The sequence below is a fragment of the Nymphalis io genome, chromosome 7, assembly GCF_905147045.1.
Source record: "Nymphalis io chromosome 7, ilAglIoxx1.1, whole genome shotgun sequence".
Classification (NCBI taxonomy): Eukaryota; Metazoa; Arthropoda; class Insecta; order Lepidoptera; family Nymphalidae; genus Nymphalis; species Nymphalis io.
In genome coordinates, this window is record NC_065894.1 from 14478782 (window position 1) to 14497797 (window position 19016).

The window sequence follows — 19016 nt, forward strand, 5'->3', positions numbered from 1 at the left end:
TTCCAGAACAAGTCCGAATAAAAAAAAAAGAGAAAGGATTTATGCAAGCAAATACCCTCTTTCAGCTTCATCCTCGTCGTTTGTACACCTGGACCTCGCCACTACATCCAGCTGATAGCATAGTTCGTAATCAAAAAGATTTTGTATTGGTTAACAAAAGATTTCAAAATTCAATCAAGAACTGTGTTACATATCCGGGAGCAGATATAAAGTCTGATTATAATCCTGTCGTAGCAACACTACACTGTAAATTTAAAAAATTGGCTCGGCAAAAACAAAATTTCGTACAGATTTAAATATTTTGAAAGAACCCATAGTTAAAGCAAGAGTTTCAAATATAAACTATAAACGAATGGGCTAACGAGCACTTGACCTGCCCATCAACATCTTTGACAACGTGGTCAACACTCAAGGATACGGTCAGCAATATTTGTCAGACTTATCAGCAGCCTGACCATCTAGTCAAGAAACAGCAATGGATGACTGAGGACATCCTGAAATTAATGGATGAACGCCGAACATATAAAACCGCAGACCCAAAAAGGTACGACGAATTAGATAAACTCATTGTTAGAAAAATTCGAACTGCTCGGGATAAGTTCTATGAGACCAAAAGCGAACGTATCGAAGGCCTTTTGAAACTACATGACGGGTTTAACCTTCACAAGGAGATCAACACTTGCGGGGCTTAATAGGACTCACAATTTGAATGCACTATGTGATGATCAGGGTACTGTTCTTCATGACTTAGAAAGCAAGAAAAAGGAGTGACTACATAGTCAAAATGTTTGAGGATGCTTCTAGGAGCTCCGCGAATGTTACTGTCACGGATGACTCCGGACCACCATTTAATTAGAAATTTAAATTAGAAACACCATTAAATTAGAAAAATAAATTTAAAGCATCGTACAAGTAATTAACATAATGTAAGTAATATAAGTTTATTTAACACGACCAAATTAAGAATTAATTAATATGTGTAACATTAAAAAAGGTTTACCATAATATGAAACAGTGGTTAAGCTAATTATATCAAATAAAAAAAAGACCAAATAATTATAAACAAATATATATAAAATAATAATAACTGTTAATTTAAAATTAAGACTTCTCATTTATTTGTAAAATCGTATCGAATTATTTTTGTATTTTAGACATAAACGATAAATGAAGGCCTTTTGCACAACACCTAAGAAAGAAGTTTTCTAGGACAACAGAAATCAATGCAACTGAAGAGAAATGGAGAATCTTTCACATTGTAAACTAATTATAGTAATTACAGCAAAAATATCTGATCATCATCATCATCATCGTCACTCCTACGTCACGGCCAAGCCACAAAGTTTGACTAAGGTATAAGGTTTGTAGAGAACATAACGAAATAAAAACGAAAGTCGACTATATTCTTATAGATAAAAATACTAAAACTGACATGTTTGGATAAAAAAAAAATTAATACTCCACTCGTTATATATTCACGTGAAAACCTTAAAATCAATTAATTGAAAAATTATAATAAAATGATAAAAATTTACTAGTTTCTGTAATAATTTATTTATTTCTTTGTATTTACCCAACTACCGATCTGGATTCCAAATTTGAACTTTCTAGGTCATCTGGAACTGAGTTAGAGTTTTGATCTATAGGACAGTCAGTGATAAAAATGACAATTTTTGGATGTTAATATCTAAATAATCGTTTGAGGTGTGCTTATGAAATTTAGAGCACATATGTATCTCAATATGTAAACCAAAATTGACATGTTTATGTGAAATAGTTTTTGAGTTATGAGGGGGTCAAAAGTGGCTCCAAGTGGTTCGTGTAATACTACACACGATACTGCTCGCCAGTTCTGTTAGCTTGAACTTGGCTTGACACGCTGCCGCGTGTCTAGATTCATCATTGAGATTGCTAGCACTGAAAGATTTTCTACTCTAGTGTCAGTCTACTCGCTTTAGAATTGTCGCTGGCCAAGTTCGTCTGTCACTATCAAATAGACACTTGACAGGTTGCTTAATAAATGTCAGAACGCAGAAGTCAAAACACAGGAGTTTTATAAATTCTATAATATCTTAACTTCGGTCTGCGCAGCAAATTTTTAAAAATAACATTGCATGTGTAATTTCTTAAGTGATATATCAAGTAGTTTTATTTTCTTCGAAGTCTAAAACGTAAGAAGTCATGCCTCGTGTTAAAATTGACTATGTGGTCAGTTTTAGTAGTGAAGATCCTGTAAGTTATAATTACGTCTTTTAAAGTACCACTAGCCGAACTTTACTTTTTTTCTAATTGTGACTGTATATTATTGATATTAGATCTCTCTGCATAACTTTCTATAAAATAATTTCTGAAATTGCAGTGAATGTAAACTATGTACAATAGGTGTAATGTAATGTCTACTCAAAAAATTTAAAAAACTATATAGAGTTTACGTTTTTCAACATTTATTTTACCATAACAAATGACATTATTACCAAATTAGTTTTGTAGCCATTATTTTTTAATGTTAGGAAAACCAAGCAAACAATATTACGGAGTGGGAGGTGAGCAAGAAGAAATGGCTCTGTAGTAAGGGAGAGTCTTCATGCTCAATCGTGCTGCAATTGGTCAAAGCTGTTAAGGTGATTATTAATTTATGAAATAAAATAAATACAAAATCTGAATGTAATCAGTGTGACAATTATATTATTTAATTACACATTGTAGATTTAGATTTAGTAGAGTAACTAAAGCTAGTCTACTATTACTTAAATTTACAGTTGTAGTAATAATTGTAATAAACATACTATTGCCTAAGTCTTATTATTGTTTAAAACAAAAATTTCATAAAACAAAAAAAACGTCAGTTAAATGTTTAAGAGATTAAACAATACTATATTTAAATTGATTTTCAGATTGAGTCCATCAGTATTGGAGCTCACCATGCCGCCTCAGTAGAAGTATTAGTTGGATTGTCAGAGAAACCTAATGAGCCCTTTCAGGTAAAAATATATCCCTATTTTTATTTAACCAGCCACTATTAGGGAGGGGGAGGGAGGTAGGTAAGTGCTTATTTTATAAGAACATTTTATGGGTGTCTTTGAATCAGCCGATTTAGACAAATTCAACCAGGTACTGGTCCCGAGCTGCATGTTGTTGTCGCCGGCCGAGTCCCGCCGCGACGCGGGCGTGGAGCGCGTGCGCTCGTTCAGCGGCGCGCAGCTCGCCGGCGCGCGCGGGCGGCGCTGGGACCGCGTGCGCGTCGTGTGCGCGCAGCCCTACAACAAGCACTGCAAGGTCGGGCGGCTGCTGACATGCCATCAGCATGGATTGAGATTGAACTGGCTACTGGGGGACAAATAGCAAAATTAATTTCCAGTATGGCCTGTCATTCGTGCATATCCACGAGCCGGAGAGCACGATGTCGCGGACGTTCGCGTTCGGCGCGCTTGCAGCCGACGACGACGAGTTCCGCCCGGGGGAGCTGTTCGCGAGCACGCGACGCACGACTGCCGGTACGACAGCACTCGTGTGGCTTCACATCATCTCTGTTGGCAGCTGACTGGCAAATTGGCAGTAGCTGGATGAATGTACACATGTGGTATTGATTTATAATCGACTGTTTAAAAGGACGATTGTTTTTTTTGTTTCAGATGCACAAATAAGGCAAGCATCTATGGACGCTATTAAAAACGATTCGGACAAGTACACCAAGCTTATTAAAATTCCTATCGCTAAAACGACCGGTAAGGAATGCCGTGGAGAGGATGACGAACCGTGCTCAAACCGGCGGAAGGAAAACCTTATGTACACAGATGATGATATAAAGCCACACGATAAAATCGACCAGGTGGTCCAAAGACATAAACAACAAAAGGATGAGGAAAATTTATCACAGAATCAAAGAACTAGAGAACATCAAGGCAAAGAAAAGATAAAAATTAATAATATAGACAGAGACAGCAAAAAAAACAAGATACCACAAGACCCACAACAGCAAGTAGGGGCCACAAATTTTTCACCTCAGAGTAAAGTCGTCAGAAAAGATACTCCGAGTACTGCGGATTCATCTCACTCGAAGAAACGGAAACGATCGGTTGAAGGTGAGTTTTTTGATGTTGTTGGTGAGATTTTACCAATGCCCGCCGACCCGTAACGTTTCGACTCGTGCGCAGAGCCGGGCCCGCGCGCGCACGAGGCCGCCGTGCTTGCGGGCGTCGTGTTCACGCTCAGCGGATACGAGAACCCGCTGCGCGCCGAGCTGCGCGACGTCGGCCTGCGTCTCGGCGCGCGCTACCTGCCCGGCTGGCGCGGCTGCACGCACCTCGTGTACGCACCTCGTGTACGCACCTCGTGTACGCACCTCGAGCAGAGTGCCGCGGGGGGGGCCGGTCTGAGCGCGTGTCGTCCGCAGGTGCGCGTTCCCGAACACGCCCAAGGTGCGCGAGGCGCGCGCGGGCGGCGGGCGCGCGGCGGCCGTGGCGGGCGAGTGGCTGCGCGCGTGCGCGGCGCGCCGGCGGCGGCTGCCGTGGCGCTGGTTCGCGGTGCAGCCGAGCGAGCGCGAGGCGCCGCCCGCCGACTGGCAACTCGACCGCCCGGACTTCGGTGGCGATAGCGGTACGATTTCAGCGATTCGGGTGCGAGCGCTTTTATCGACTGTTTTATTTTGTGTTTCAAATTTTTATACGTATTAAAATTACATGTTCGTTTTTGACGCTTTTTGCCATAAGACATGGACACCGATGATGAAATCGAGAAAGTTCTGCAACATCAACGGAAAAAGAACAAAACAAACTCTCCGGTCGCCGACGACACGAGCGCCCCGCCGACGGCGGACGTCGTCGACGACGCGAACGCGTCCCGCGAGTCCGACGTGACGTTCGTGCGGGACGAGCGCGTCCGCGACGATATCACCCTCGACGACTCCGACTCCGACTCCGACTCGGATCTCACGGACCGAGACGACCAACCGGCGCGACTGGAGAAGATCGATACGGAAAAAGTATATTTCGTTGTCATTTCTTTGCATTGTTTGCTCTTAGTATATTGTGATTTCGATAATTTTCATAATTTTATCAGGAATTACCGCACTTCTTCGAAGGCTTGACTTTTACGATCTCGGACGATTTGGACGCCGAGTACGACCGCACACTGCTCGTGCGATACATTCGCGCCTACGGAGGACTCGTGGTCGAGGTGAGACTTGTCCTCACACGTAATAAAGAATGAACATTCGTAGCTAACGTGCGGTCCCGTGCGCAGCCGGCGGCGGCGCTGGGCGGGCGCGCGCAGTACCGCGTGTGCGGCGGCGCGGGCGGCGCGGGCGGCGCGCGCGTGCGGCCCGAGTGGGTGTGGCGCTGCCACCGCGAGCGCTCGCTAGTGGCGGACGGGCGGCGCGCGCGTGCGGCCCGAGTGGGTGTGGCGCTGCCACCGCGAGCGCTCGCTAGTGGCGGACGGGCGGCGCGCGCGTGCGGCCCGAGTGGGTGTGGCGCTGCCACCGCGAGCGCTCGCTAGTGGCGGACGGGCGGCGCGCGCGTGCGGCCCGAGTGGGTGTGGCGCTGCCACCGCGAGCGCTCGCTAGTGGCGGACGGGCGGCGCGCGCGTGCGGCCCGAGTGGGTGTGGCGCTGCCACCGCGAGCGCTCGCTAGTGGCGGACGGGCGGCGCGCGCGTGCGGCCCGAGTGGGTGTGGCGCTGCCACCGCGAGCGCTCGCTAGTGGCGGACGGGCGGCGCGCGCGTGCGGCCCGAGTGGGTGTGGCGCTGCCACCGCGAGCGCTCGCTAGTGGCGACGGGCGAAAGCGTTCGTGTGTACGAGACGTGTAACCGACTGTGATTGGTTCGATTCATTCGAGCCATCAGTTCGATAAGACATCGACGTTTATATTGTTGACTTTTAAAAAATATTTTTTTATTATTCACCATTACGGAACAGAAATAATATACCTTGACTTTGTAAGGTTTCAAATAAAGGAGAATACAGAACTTTTACACATTTTCGCTTTATTGAGTACTTATGACTTTAAATTTTCCCGGCAACGAGAGTAGTGTCTCACTGCGACGTCAGCAGTGTGAGCTTCTCGTTCAGTTGCAGCTGGGTCTTGATGAGTTGTGCGAGAGTGACCACCTGGAAAGGATAAATAGAAATGTTATAATTGTTGCATCACTTGCATTACTGTGGATCAATCTTCATTACTCAGGCATCATAAATTTTCATATATAAAAAAAAAAAAACAATACAGTAGCTGTATGAATAGTCATCAAAACTACACCAAACTTGGTTTCCTTAAATTTAAACTTTTGAATATTATCTTTTTTAATTTACATTCAATATTTCATAATCAATATTGAATCAAACATTCTCGATGAGCTTCACTACATATTAACATGATAAATTCAAAAACTAACAAACGGTGTTTCATACAATTTTCACCAATAGACAGTTGTCTAAAACCGACGTTGGGACGACGTTGGAAGCATTGTGTATTACAATATAAACTTTTAATTTAAACCCTTATTTAACCCATGCGAAGCCGAGACGGTAGCTAGTATATATATATATACATATATATATATTAAAAGAGTGTCACCATGAGCAGGTCCTTGACGCCTCCGGCGAAGGCGTCCGCGAAAGAGGCGGAGGCGAGATCGGGCAGCGCGCTCACCAGCTCCAACAGCTGGCGACCTACCGCATTGTTGGGCGTCGTGCGCTCCGATAGCACCTCCTCCACATACTGCACCACCTGGGACCACACCATGCCACAATTCCACACTCTGTTACACACCCGATTACAATTTGAAATGAAAATATATAAGATAGTTAAAATTAATGTAGATAGTACTTTGTTTTTTGTTAAAAAACAATGCACAATGTGGAGAAAAAATATTGACCTGGTCGAGTAGACCAGAGAGCCTAGAGGCGGCGTCGGCCACCTGCGCGAGGTCCACGGCGGGCTGCACTTGTCGCGAGCGACCACCTGGTCCTATCGTCTTTTGGCACAGCTGCAGACCTACGATCTGAAAAGATTGCCACGGCAATTAATGTTAATCAAACTCTATACAAAGGAGTCTACGTTACAAACTCGGCCACGACGCCATACCTCAGGCTCGTAATATGTAAGGCCAACATCAATGGGAGTGAACATGCAGCCCTGCTTCCCGCGCGGCACGCCGAGCGCCACGCAAACGTACGCGCGCAGTCCCATGCGAGCTCCAGCCAGCGACGTGTCCAGCGTAACGTGCACTGGTTCTCGGCACTCGCGTGAGTAGTACTCGTGGATCACAGATGAGTGGTTGGTCACCTCATTTCCAGTTGCCCACCAACCTGGAAGAAGAAATTGACTATTATACAACAGAAAAACGGTAAATTGCCTTTTTATGATAAATAATTAAATTTTAAGTATAAGTTGTTCGCACACTATGCCCGATTAGTGATCCTGGCTAAAAAAACACATAAATATTTCTCTTTACAGAGGTTGCCTGGAAGAGATCACTGTAAGTGATAAGGCCGCCTTTGCATACTACATGTTCTACTGGCTATTATATGTTACTAAATGTTTGTAAAATGTGTGCAATAAAGAATTAATAAATAATAATAAATAAATAATTCCAAAAAGAACCAACAAGTCTATTCTCGACAAACTGAAGATTACTACCAGACTATCCACTATATGCTACAAATGAGTCTTAAGTTACTTTGGCCATATTGCCCAGAGACAAACCGACAATCTGGATAAACTGGTTGTTGTAGGGAAGGTCGAAGGCAAAAGATCACGCGGTTGATTAGCTACCCGCTGGTTCGACCAGATCCAAAATATAACGGAACTCAATATTCCAACTGCCCTGAGACAAGCAGAGGACAGAGTGGTGTGGAGAAAGCTAGTCGACACATCGGTGAAAGCATTTCAGGACAAGCACAACCTTCAGTAATGAAGCATACGAAGAAGAAAAATAAAATATGGATTTATCTTGAGTACTTGTTTTGATAATAATGGTTTGATTGTTAATTTTCATATCTTTTTTTTTAAGGTGTACAAATTGATACCTTATGTTATCATGTTTTTCATAATATAGTTTGGTCTTTGATAAATCCTATGTAATATGAAATATAACATTATATGGTACTGTAAAAAAAATTAATTAAATTAATATATGTTGTGTATTATTTATATAGTAGTTTAATAAATAACAAGTAGTAATATATTTATAAAAATAAGGCTTTAAAGGAAGTATGACCCTTGAGTAAAAATTTATTTAATAGCTTATAGATAGAAGATTCTTAAAATAATCATCACCCTCTACATTGGTAGATCCTCCTGCCCTCAGAAATTTAGCAGCAAATACCAAACATATCGTACTAATTAAGTTTAATAATGGCACATCTAAAAAATGAACATTAACAGTATTATAACTGCCTATTGATCAACATTTTATGATTGCTTTGATTACTTGTTGGCCCAACCTGACATTTGAACCCAGGACCTCCGGGTCTGCAGCCTTACATGTAGCCACTAGACCAACGAGGTTATCAAACTATTAACATAAAGTAATCATAAAATTTTACTATCTGATATCTTTAGAAACTTACCAACAATGTTTTCTGAAGCATTAACCCTACGGTTGAGTTCGTAAACATCCATGGCATAATTTAATTCTGCCTCCACCTGGTCCGCATGTTCCTTGTGTGGCACACAGAAGCAGTTGGTCACCTCCACCACCCCTTTGTCACAGGTACCTTGATATTAAAATTAAAACAAATAAATTCCTAAAACGTTTAGTTCTACTTAAAGTATCTGTGTATATTATCAGTTTCTAGTGGAATTTATAACAATTATACAAAATACAACAAGGACGTTCGACGCACCCTTCTAGTTGACGACTTAACAACTGTGCATGTATTTATATAAAATATTATAATAACAAATTAAAAAGGTTAACCCTCATGACGTCGGCATAACACATTGAAAGTATTCTGAACACGTACTGAATATAAACAATATTTACCTAACAAAGTTCCGATAACACGATGTGAATCAGCATTTCGACGCTCATATGCATCAACGATTTGAAATAAAACAACAGGATGAACCTTAACAACTAAATTGAGTGCCATGTTGAGTTGTTTGAAACATGAAAGGGGAAAGACTTTATTAAATGACATAGAACGTCATTTAGACAATGATGACAGTGACTTTCATACAGACAAGAAATAAATAAATTACTTTTTTATTTTCTCAACAAACTTAAAGGACTTTCTAATTTATAAAAAGAAATCAAGTTTTTATCAAATTGACATTGTAGATTGTTTAGTAAGCTACATAATAGTAAGTATCTCAGTTTGCATAAAGTTTTTTGGTTATGCCGTTATCACGCATCCGTTTTTGAGAAATTTATTTTGTATTCATTTTGAAATAAATTCAACCGCAGACGTCATGTGGGAATTCTCGGACAAATACCTTTCCATTTTACCTGGAAGCGAGAAAGCATTCTTTAATATTAGGTCACTAGCAACGAAATAATGAGAGCGCAGCAAAAGCTACATTTTTACATTTTACAAGCCTGGTGATTTTTAAATAAAACGACATCCACAGGCTCATGATTACCCGTGCATTTTTTACTACACTTGTATTTGTTTATTTCTTAACTTATTTTTTATTACCTACTATAATAATTATTAAACTATATTCTATAATAACTTTTACGATATTATAATAACAGCAGCAATGCTTTTTCTGTGTCCGACACTGACTGATGAAGTTATACTTATACATATATAATTTCATTTTTTTTTAAATATCGAAAGATTTAGCTGTAATCACGTTTTTTTTTAAATATATGTATTTATACCTACATTCTTATTAAAATATACTGATACTATTAATACATACAACAACTTTTGTCACTAGACACAGGTGTTAAATGTCTCTTGTGATGGCTGCTACCTACAGCGTTAGGAACACTCGTGGATTCCGAGCCTCAAGCGTTTGCTCTGGACGATGATGACCGCGCCGTGTATTATGCATGTGTGATTTATGGAGTCATGACGTGCGTTGTCAAGTGGCATTTTTGCACCATCTAACGATTTTAAGGGAGTGGACGATGGGATTATCGGAGTAAATGGCACGCTGGTGGCGTATGCGACGACGGGGCTCCGGTGCGTCCACGACAACTCACGGGTGATGTGTTATAATTTGGTCGACTGTAACTCATTTCGAACAAATTTTCTCCGTCGACATAAGACAGCCGGTTTATGTCTCCAACGAAGACCACTTCCTTAGCCCCCGACAGCGATGCCGCCATCACTATGGCTCCGAAATGGTCTATGAGAGCTTTTCCGACCATGATATTCTTGGCAGTTCCCAGACACGATAGGTGCGTCGACACCAGGACCTTCTGAGATGGACTTAACATTAGCCATCTCTTGTATCCTGACGTCCAGCGTTATTTTCGTGAGGCCGACAAGCACAGGTGCACTCTCTCTTCCCTAGCTCTCATAATCCGATGGGATGGCTATCTGACATAACCGGAAAGAGTTCAGGCACAGGACCAACGGCTTTGCCTGCTTTCCAAGGAACAGGAGTGTACACACTTCTAACTTTCAGACTCTGGGCTGTTAAAAACCCAATAACTTTTTATTGGCCTGACATGGAAATTGAACGCAGGACCTCCGAGTCTGTGGCCTTATATCAAGAAACTAGACCAAGGAGTCAGTCATATATAACAATATATTCTAATTCTAAACAGAAATACTTAGTATCATCGTTTTCTGGTTTGAAGGGTCAGTAAGCCAGTGAGACTACAAACACAAGGGACATTATATCAGATATTAATAAATTAGAGTTTGAGATCAGTACATACTTTTTTTGGTGAAGTATACTATTAAAAATCTTTAATTTGTTAATTATGCCTTACCTTGAAAATTTAAGAAAATCAAATAAGCTTATGTTTGCAGAAAGAATTAAATAAATAGTCTTTACCAGGCATACATTTATTTTTTCATAATGATTCCTATTATAGCATTAAAATTTAAAAACATAACATTATAACAGGGCAAAAACATTTGTAGACATGCTACACTTATAAAAGTTTCAACTATATACTAAGTATTTAAAGAAAATACAATCAAATAAAGTTGAGGATAGAACAAAGATGCCTAAGGTCTCTTATAACTAAATCACATAATTTACACTTTGCCTCAAAAGAAAAACTTAACAATGACAGAAAATTGAAACATCAGTTTTGTAATGAAATAAAACACAACCACAACTAATAATATTATATTCTAGTGGTATGGTTTGCATCAGTGACCATTAGGTGAAGGTGAGGTATGAATCCTAATGCCATGCATCTCTGCAATTTCACTCTTTAAGGATTCTGTTACCAAGCGATGTTGTTTAACTGTTGACAAACCCTTAAATTCCTTTGCTTCTATACTAACCTGAAAGTCAAATTTGAGGTAATATGCATTATATAAAAAAAATAGCATAACATATAGTCAGAATTATGACAAATAAAAAATCATATTTATTGATCTCAGTGCACTTTTATGTAGATATTTTTGTAAGCTTATATATATTTATATATCTTACTTCAAACATAGCACCACAGCCTCCAGATATATCCTCTACACTAACATATGTGATTCCTGGTAATGACTTCTTTAATGCCTCTGTTAATTTTTGCTCTTTGGAAATACAGTTTTGCTGGAATGCATTACCATTGCCAGCAACGGCCCGACTCTGAAATTAAACACACATAATGTCTTCGGATTTTGTAGTATATATGTTGTAATACATGCATTTTTTAGATTCAAATGCCAATTCTCTCGCAAGAAATATCTATTGATATATTGCTCAAATAATTGAGCAAATATCGCAAAGTCCGACTGAAGAGAATTAGTTAAGGTGCTTTCCGAGACTCGAAAACGTAACACTTAAACACTACTAATTTCCGAACTTCGTGTTTATGTTGAGAATTTATTGACAGAAAACATTACAGGATTATGACCCACTACCATACGAGCTTGAAGCTAGCCACCAGCCCAAGGGGCCGTTAAAATAAAAATGTTAATTACTAGCTATTTTACTTACTAGTTGATTTTTAAAAGGTTCTAAAACTTTAATAAAATGTCGAAACATATTGAAAAGATATTGCTTCGAAAATAGATAAATCCTTTAAAGATATACTTTTAATCATAAAACATTTTAAGGTTTTTTACTTTAATATAATTTTACATAACATAACCCTAATAATAATTTTATACAGTTGACAGATCAGTGATCACTCATCACAGTTGACATAGAGATGTGATCGGTATTCGACTACTTTATGGTATTCGAATACTAGTCAGGTGCGCCAATCGCAATCCTATATCTACAACTCAAAAAGTCTATTGTGAAGTTAGTTACGCACGACAGTAACACGTATAAAAGTATACAAATTGTTTTATTATTTATATCATTCAAAAAGATTAGAGCCGTATTAAGTATTCGAATACTCATATAAGTATTTGCATTTCATTTATATTTTTTAAATGTGTTCTCCTATATACATAGTTGCTATCTGTTCCCGCATTATGAAATATTATAGTCTACCTTTATTTTTGTATAGTAATGTTTTGCTTTAACTGGCTGTAATTATTTATGCGAGCCAAATAAATAAAAAATTATTATAAATACTGACTGGAACACAGTTTATAGTGAATTAAGGTTAATGTCAATTACATTGACGTTGACATTGTTAACAGTGACGTAGTCTCTGATGACTGAAGTCTGTGATAGTGCTTGACAATTCCTTTAATGTTTTGTAAAAACACGTGCTTAGCCATGCAGTGCGATATATGATTATGAATTATATTAAATGTCTTATTATATAATTAAAAATGCCTCCATATAAAGCTGGCTTGAAACGAAAAGTTACATCAGATACAAAAAGTGATAACGTTGTGGAAGATAAAGTATGTAAATTTAAATAAACTGAAGTAAAAGTAGTTCAACAGTCATATAAAACATTAATAATTTCGGTGGAAGCTGTGAGATAAATTTATTTTATTTTTTATGCAGGATTTAAATAGTGATAATGAAGTAGAAGACTTGCTCCAAGGGGATTTGGATAAGGAAAGCGATGCAACTGACTCGGACCATGAAGTAGACGACACCGGCTCAGATGGCGAAAGAGACGTGAGATTCTTATAAACAGATTAATACAGCTGTTGCGATTCCGCTTGTGAGGTCTTTGAACTTTGACGGACAAGTTTGGCTTTTTTTAAATTTTGTATCTGGACAAATATTTACATATCCGGATTTTCTCAGATTTTTTACGCGTTAGTTTAATGAAGTTCCACTCACTTCCTGCAGAGTGATTAATATTATAAAAGCTATATCAAGATTTAATAATATATATCTGAATTTCTTCTTTTTTGTCGTTTCCTCACTAATGAGGACTGTGATCATATACAATTTGTCTCCATTTGTTTCTGTCCTGCACCAGAGTAGTAGATTATTGTAGAGTTTCCCCTGTTGCCTCTACAATGCTTTTACACCATAGTGTTGGAATTCAATCCCTGGGGCTCTTACCCTGTATCTGTCTCAAGATCAACTGCTATTTGAGCTCATGCATATGTGATTGCATTATATGTCCAAAGAAGCTTAGTTGACATTCTCGGTATATAGAGTTAAGTCGTTTTTTGATGTAGAGCTCTTATAAAATCGATTCATTTGTCCTCATGGCTGTTCATAGTATCTTTAACATTCACATGCAGTACCACATCTAAAAAGTGTTTATTTTGCTTTTGTCTCGACTTGAGGTACCAGGATTTAGCTCCGTAGAGAAAAATAGAGAATACTAAAGAATGCACTAGACATATAACCTTGTTCCTCCAGATTTTCTCCAGCCCCAGATTTTTGATGGCCAAGCTCATTAGTACAATCGCCATACTATGTAATGAGGGACCCGGGTAAACAAATTGTTCTACCTTTTCATTATCTGAATTAACAACTATTAAATAGATCTCTATTCTATTCTATTCTATTCTAGTCTTGGAAATAAGGATAATATTTCGCTTCTGTTTTTTAGGGCCTAGCAACCATGGCCAGGTCTTCTCTACACTATTATTTAATATTTCTCACAAGGTCCATGTTACATAACAACACATACTTTGATTGGATTTGAAATGTAACACTAGTGTAGTCAATACCATTTTATGTTTAAAGTTTGTTAAGTTATTTTTAAAATAGTATAATGTTGTGTTAATGATATTTTATAAAAATAAAATTGCATGGCTTGTAATGCTACAGGTCACAATTCAATTTTATGATCAAAGCTTAAAAATAATTTTATTTTGTAGGAGGTATTATTTGATGACAGCGCAGACTCAGTGTTAGAAGAAGATCCTCATTCTGAGGAATCATTAGATGAATCATCAGTAAGTTATTTGTTTTTGGTACATTATCAAGTAATAAATTACATCATAGAGTGCAGGAAACAATTTATTTATTTTTTAATGACTTTTACGCATTTAGGATCTTACAGATTCAGAGGGCACTGGATCAGCAGATAGTGAAAATGATGATGCAGATGATGATGCAGACGATGGCGCAGATGATGATGATGATGATGAAGGGAGTCAACAAGAATCTGAAGACGAACAGAGTGCTGATAGTGGTGCTGAAACGGGAACGGCTCTATCAGCTTCTGGTTCAAGTGATGAATCAAATAAAAAGAATCAGGTTTTAAAAGAAGAAAATAAAAAAACAAGTGTAAAACAGACATCTCCAAAAAATAAACCAAAAAAACAAAAACAGAAGAGGAAAATGCAAAAGAGCATAGATGTGTTAGCTAGTAAAATACAAGAAGCTAGAGTTTCAATTGAACCTGTACAACAAAAAGGTATATATTGAGAGTAAATAAGAAAATTATTGTATTAGAATTCAGTGGCCACAGTCCTCTAGCTCATTTACAAAGAGTATTAGATCTAGATATTGTTAAGTGTGACATCAGAGAAGATGGAGCTTGTACACTGTTGTTTATTGATATGATTTTTCCAAATTTGGTTATCAATAATTTTATACCTAACTTAAAATATTCACTTAAATAAATGTATATTTATAATTGCCCTATTTTTTTTAGATGAGTATGAATCAGGTGACACTTCAGATGAAGAGGATCGTGTTAATACGGCCGGAGAGATTCCCATGTGGTGGTACAATGAGTACCCACATGTGGGGTATGATCTTGACGGCCGTCGCCTCATTAAGCCACCACAACGGGATCACATCGACGAGTTTCTTAAGTAGGTGATATGGCAATTTGATCCAAAACAGAACTCAAAATTAAATATATTTTATTTATTTATACTTTCTTTCCTTGCAGGAAATGTGAGGACCCAGAGTTTTGGCGGACAGTGCGTGACCCCTCTACAGGACAAGACATTGTGCTCTCCAAAGAGGACCTACAAATGTTGGAGCGCTTGCGACAATCACGCATACCGAGTGCCACACATGACGAGTATGAGGTCAATCGCAAAAATTTGGTTTAATAATATCTTTTACCACCAGTGTACTTTTACAACTAACTCATTCTATGTTGATATCATCTTAAATATAGATTAGATTTGATGACACGACTCATCTTAGTAGAACATTTCAGTTTAGGTATAAATGTTGCCATGTCAGTTATTATTGCATACTACACTGATTCTTATAAAGACTCAAATAACGTGGCACTAGTCGTGGTCGTCGTCTGCAGTCCAGTCGCTGACTCAGTGGGACATGTTTGCAGCCGTGGGTGGAGTGGTTCAGTCGTGAGGTGCTGGCGACGCCGCTGCGCGCCTTCCCCGAGCACAAGCGCTCGTTCCTGCCCTCCCGCTCCGAGCAGAAGCAGATCGCGCGCATCGTGCACGCCTTGAAAATGGGGTGGACCAAGACCAGGAAGCAGATAGCCGACGAGCGGAAGAAGAAAAAGGTGCATTCGTATTTCTGCTTCGTTACAATTATTTGGTTGCTTTAAAAGGTGCTCCCTGAATTCGCTACTTTAGACAACACATTGTACAGCTTCATACAGAAGATGTAGTCAGTGTGCCATAAACGTGCGCGTGTCCGCAGGAGCGGCAGTTCTACAACCTGTGGGGCGCGGGGGGCGCGGGGCGCGCGGGGGGCGCGCCGCGCTCGCTGCCCGCGCCGCGCCGCGCGCTGCCCTCGCACGCCGAGAGCTACAACCCGCCGCCCGAGTACCTGCTCGACAAGCGGGAGGTAAGCCGCCGCCCCCCGCCGCGCGGCTCCCGGGGCGCCACTGACCCGTTTCGTACTCGCAGATGAAGGAGTGGGAGAAGCTGAGCGAGACGCCGTGGAAGCGCAAGTACACGTTCCTCCCGACGCGCCACGCCAGCCTGCGCGAGGTGCCCGCCTACCCGCGCTACGTGCGCGAGCGCTTCCTGCGCTGCCTCGACCTCTACCTCGCGCCGAGGGCGATCAAGATGCGCGTGAGTATTCCGCCCGTCGCCGACCTCGTCGAAACGAACGGAGCGATCGTCTCCCCGTCGACTAGATATCGATGGATCCCAGAAATTTAAAGGTTGTTTTTTCAGCTGACCATTAATGCGGAGGACCTAGTGCCGAAGCTGCCCTCGCCGCGTGACTTGCAGCCGTTCCCCACGACCGAGGTTCTGCGCATCACCGGCCATGAGGCGCTCGTGCGCAGCGTGGACTTCGACCCTTCGGGACAGTACATCGTGTCCGGCAGCGACGACGGAACCGTCAAAGGTAATAAAATAATAAGGCAAAGGTCAATACAGACGGGTGGGCATTATTTATAAACACTGACGGAGGTGAAAGTTTTGTAATAAAATCTGAACTGTGTGGGATGTCCCCAGTGTGGGAGACGAGCTCGGGGCGCTGCCTGCGCACGGTGCGGCTGGGCGCGGGCGTGGCGCGCGTGGCGTGGACGCCGGCGCTCGGCCTCAGCCTCGTGGCCGTGGCGCTGGCCCGCCGCCTGCTGCTGCTCAACCCCGGCGCGGACATCGGCGCGCACCGCGTGGCCGCCGACACCGACGCGCTGCTCGCCGAGCCGCCGCCCGCGCACGACGTGCTGAGTGAGTGCTCGCCCCGCCGCCCGCGGCCGGCCCCGCGTCGCCGACTCACCTCCTGACTCTTGCAGTGGACGAGCGCACGTCGTCGTGCGTACAATGGGAGGTCGTGGATGCGGAGCAGTGGGCCCGCGGCGTGCGAGTCGCCGTCGCGCATTTCAAGCCCGTCACACACGTGAGTACAGAGGCCGTCGCGCGACGTCGGTCGCATTGTGGTACCGGTCGATCACCTCGGGCGCTGCTCGCAGGTGGCGTGGCACGCGCGTGGTGACTACGTGGCGGTGACGCTGGCGGACGGCGCGGCGCGGGCGGTGGTCGTCCACCAGCTGTCGCGTCGTCGCAGCCAGCTGCCCTTCCGCCGTGCCAAGGGTCTCGTACAGTGCGCCGTGTTCCACCCGCACCGCCCTCTTATCTTCGTGGCGGTGAGTGTCCCGACGACATGCGTGCTCGCGTGTCGAACACCCGTTGACCCTGTCGTGTCCTACAGACGCAGCGCGTGGTGCGCGTGTACGACTTGGTGAAGCAGGAGCTGGTGCGCAAGCTGCAGACGGGCGCGCAGTGGATCAGCGCTATCGCCGTGCACCCAGCCGGAGACAACCTGCTCGTCGCGTCGTACGACCGCAAGCTCGTCTGGTGCGTCCTCGCGTCCTCTTACCGGGCGAGCGATCGTTCGAGTGTTATTCGTGAGAAATAATGGGTCATAAATAATGCGTCAGGTTCGACCTGGAGCTGTCGGCGCGTCCCTACCAGACGCTGCGCCTGCACGGGGGAGCGGTGCGAGCCCTTGCCTTCCACCGCCGCTACCCGCTGTTCGCGTCGGCCGGCGACGACCGCTACCTCGTCGTGGCCCACGGCATGGTCTACAAGTGAGTCTATGTCGAACGATTATTATTTAGAAGTGTACACTGTGAGATTTGACACTTGGACACTATCGATTCCTCCGATGCTCTTTCTCGTTACTGATTACAAGTTGACGTTGCAGTGATTTGCTTCAAAACCCGCTCCTGGTTCCCCTGAAGCAGCTGCCAGGTCCCGAGCGGTGCGGTGAATTGTGTGTGCTGGACGTCCGCTGGCACCCCTCACAGCCGTGGCTGCTGGCTGCCGCCGCAGACAACACAATGCGACTCTACGCTTAAAATTAGATTTCTAAAAGAAATATATACATTATTATGTAAAAGTATTTTAATTCTCCATTATTCCCTCATTTACTTTTTAACGATTTTATTTTATGATTAATAGTTCAGAAATAGTTTATAATTCACTTTTAACGGTCGGTCGATGCCACTGTATCTATCTATTTATGCACTAGTAATCCAATGGGACGGTAAAATAATAAGCTAAACTACCTGAGTTCGAGAGAGTTTAAAGTCAAGTTAAAGGCTTCCGTGACACGGAACTAAAAACACTGCTGTATTTATTGGCCCTACCCGAGGTTTGAACCTCAAGATCTGCAGCCTTATAAATTAGCCTCTACCAATAAGGTAGTTAGATGTACATTATTGATTTTATGAGTATGGAAACTAAATATAATCTACCTTATTTATTTATTAACATCTGATTACTTTATTCTTATTATGTACTATAGCTGTTGATATTGGTATGTGAAAGATAAGTGAGGTTTTTAGGACGTTTTCTATTATTTTTTTCAAATATTTTTCTCGTTATATATAGATAAAACAGATTGTGAATTCAAGAGTCAATGTCTCAACACAATAAACTCCAGAAAACAAAGTAAAAATCAGTTCAGCCAACATAGTTTGCACTTACGATTTAAACTCAAATATAATTATGTAACTTACAAGTTACAGTAAGGATAAAATACATAACCTTCAAGGTATTAGGTTAGGAGCCAAACTTCAAGATTAATCATAATATTCTTGTTCATACTAGTTGGATAAAATACAGCGCATTCATTAAAACAATTAAATTGATATTGCTTATTTTCGTAAAATAAACAAAGT

General features: G+C 41.7%; 4 protein-coding genes across 4 annotated transcripts; 2 read left to right on the plus strand and 2 right to left on the minus strand.

The window, feature by feature from the left end:
• Nucleotides 1-2007: 2007 nt before the first annotated feature.
• On the plus strand, nucleotides 2008-5968 carry LOC126769459 (DNA repair protein XRCC1). The gene is made up of 11 exons (XM_050488270.1): nucleotides 2008-2232; nucleotides 2511-2621; nucleotides 2895-2981; nucleotides 3112-3276; nucleotides 3359-3494; nucleotides 3633-4082; nucleotides 4155-4308; nucleotides 4394-4596; nucleotides 4710-4981; nucleotides 5059-5175; nucleotides 5242-5968. Exons 1-11 carry the CDS (start codon nucleotides 2182-2184, stop codon nucleotides 5491-5493), a joined length of 1998 nt encoding a protein of 665 aa, XP_050344227.1. The 5' UTR covers nucleotides 2008-2181; the 3' UTR covers nucleotides 5494-5968.
• Nucleotides 5962-9131, minus strand: LOC126769506 (eukaryotic translation initiation factor 3 subunit F). The gene is made up of 6 exons (XM_050488364.1): nucleotides 8979-9131; nucleotides 8563-8709; nucleotides 7076-7299; nucleotides 6867-6992; nucleotides 6566-6718; nucleotides 5962-6102 (listed from the first exon to the last, which is right to left on the minus strand). The coding sequence occupies exons 1-6, from the start codon at nucleotides 9085-9087 to the stop codon at nucleotides 6028-6030; spliced, it is 834 nt and encodes a 277-aa protein (XP_050344321.1). The 5' UTR covers nucleotides 9088-9131; the 3' UTR covers nucleotides 5962-6027.
• Nucleotides 9132-11237: 2106 nt separating this feature from the next.
• LOC126769556 (bolA-like protein 3) lies at nucleotides 11238-12269 on the minus strand. The gene is made up of 3 exons (XM_050488427.1): nucleotides 12065-12269; nucleotides 11564-11713; nucleotides 11238-11412 (listed from the first exon to the last, which is right to left on the minus strand). The coding sequence occupies exons 1-3, from the start codon at nucleotides 12110-12112 to the stop codon at nucleotides 11275-11277; spliced, it is 336 nt and encodes a 111-aa protein (XP_050344384.1). The 5' UTR covers nucleotides 12113-12269; the 3' UTR covers nucleotides 11238-11274.
• Nucleotides 12270-12751: 482 nt separating this feature from the next.
• Nucleotides 12752-18235, plus strand: LOC126769449 (ribosome biogenesis protein BOP1 homolog). The gene is made up of 16 exons (XM_050488258.1): nucleotides 12752-12930; nucleotides 13037-13153; nucleotides 14320-14397; nucleotides 14495-14861; nucleotides 15102-15264; nucleotides 15345-15486; nucleotides 15753-15935; nucleotides 16076-16222; nucleotides 16285-16452; nucleotides 16558-16732; nucleotides 16843-17061; nucleotides 17127-17230; nucleotides 17304-17477; nucleotides 17543-17688; nucleotides 17772-17921; nucleotides 18038-18235. Exons 1-16 carry the CDS (start codon nucleotides 12856-12858, stop codon nucleotides 18189-18191), a joined length of 2562 nt encoding a protein of 853 aa, XP_050344215.1. The 5' UTR covers nucleotides 12752-12855; the 3' UTR covers nucleotides 18192-18235.
• The last annotated feature ends 781 nt before the right edge of the window (nucleotides 18236-19016 follow it).

What these genes read in the sequence shown, in the direction of transcription:
- LOC126769459 (XM_050488270.1), top strand. Translation starts at nt 2,182, where the DNA reads ATGCCTCGTGTTAAAATTGACTATGTGGTCAGTTTTAGTAGTGAAGAT. An exon ending in AACCTAATGAGCCCTTTCAG is followed by an intron (nt 2,982 to 3,111) that starts GTAAAAATATAT and finishes AAATTCAACCAG; the next exon opens with GTACTGGTCCCGAGCTGCAT. An exon ending in CCTACAACAAGCACTGCAAG is followed by an intron (nt 3,277 to 3,358) that starts GTCGGGCGGCTG and finishes ATTAATTTCCAG; the next exon opens with TATGGCCTGTCATTCGTGCA.
- LOC126769506 (XM_050488364.1), bottom strand. Translation starts at nt 9,087, where the DNA reads ATGGCACTCAATTTAGTTGTTAAGGTTCATCCTGTTGTTTTATTTCAA. An exon ending in TGCTTCAGAAAACATTGTTG is followed by an intron (nt 7,300 to 8,562) that starts GTAAGTTTCTAA and finishes TTCTTCTTCCAG; the next exon opens with GTTGGTGGGCAACTGGAAAT. An exon ending in TCTCTGGTCTACTCGACCAG is followed by an intron (nt 6,719 to 6,866) that starts GTCAATATTTTT and finishes GTGTGGTCCCAG; the next exon opens with GTGGTGCAGTATGTGGAGGA.
- LOC126769556 (XM_050488427.1), bottom strand. Translation starts at nt 12,112, where the DNA reads ATGTTTCGACATTTTATTAAAGTTTTAGAACCTTTTAAAAATCAACTA. An exon ending in AACCTTTTAAAAATCAACTA is followed by an intron (nt 11,714 to 12,064) that starts GTAAGTAAAATA and finishes GTTTAATTTCAG; the next exon opens with AGTCGGGCCGTTGCTGGCAA. An exon ending in GCTGTGGTGCTATGTTTGAA is followed by an intron (nt 11,413 to 11,563) that starts GTAAGATATATA and finishes TTTGACTTTCAG; the next exon opens with GTTAGTATAGAAGCAAAGGA.
- LOC126769449 (XM_050488258.1), top strand. Translation starts at nt 12,856, where the DNA reads ATGCCTCCATATAAAGCTGGCTTGAAACGAAAAGTTACATCAGATACA. An exon ending in TACGACCGCAAGCTCGTCTG is followed by an intron (nt 17,689 to 17,771) that starts GTGCGTCCTCGC and finishes ATAATGCGTCAG; the next exon opens with GTTCGACCTGGAGCTGTCGG. An exon ending in GCCCACGGCATGGTCTACAA is followed by an intron (nt 17,922 to 18,037) that starts GTGAGTCTATGT and finishes TTGACGTTGCAG; the next exon opens with TGATTTGCTTCAAAACCCGC.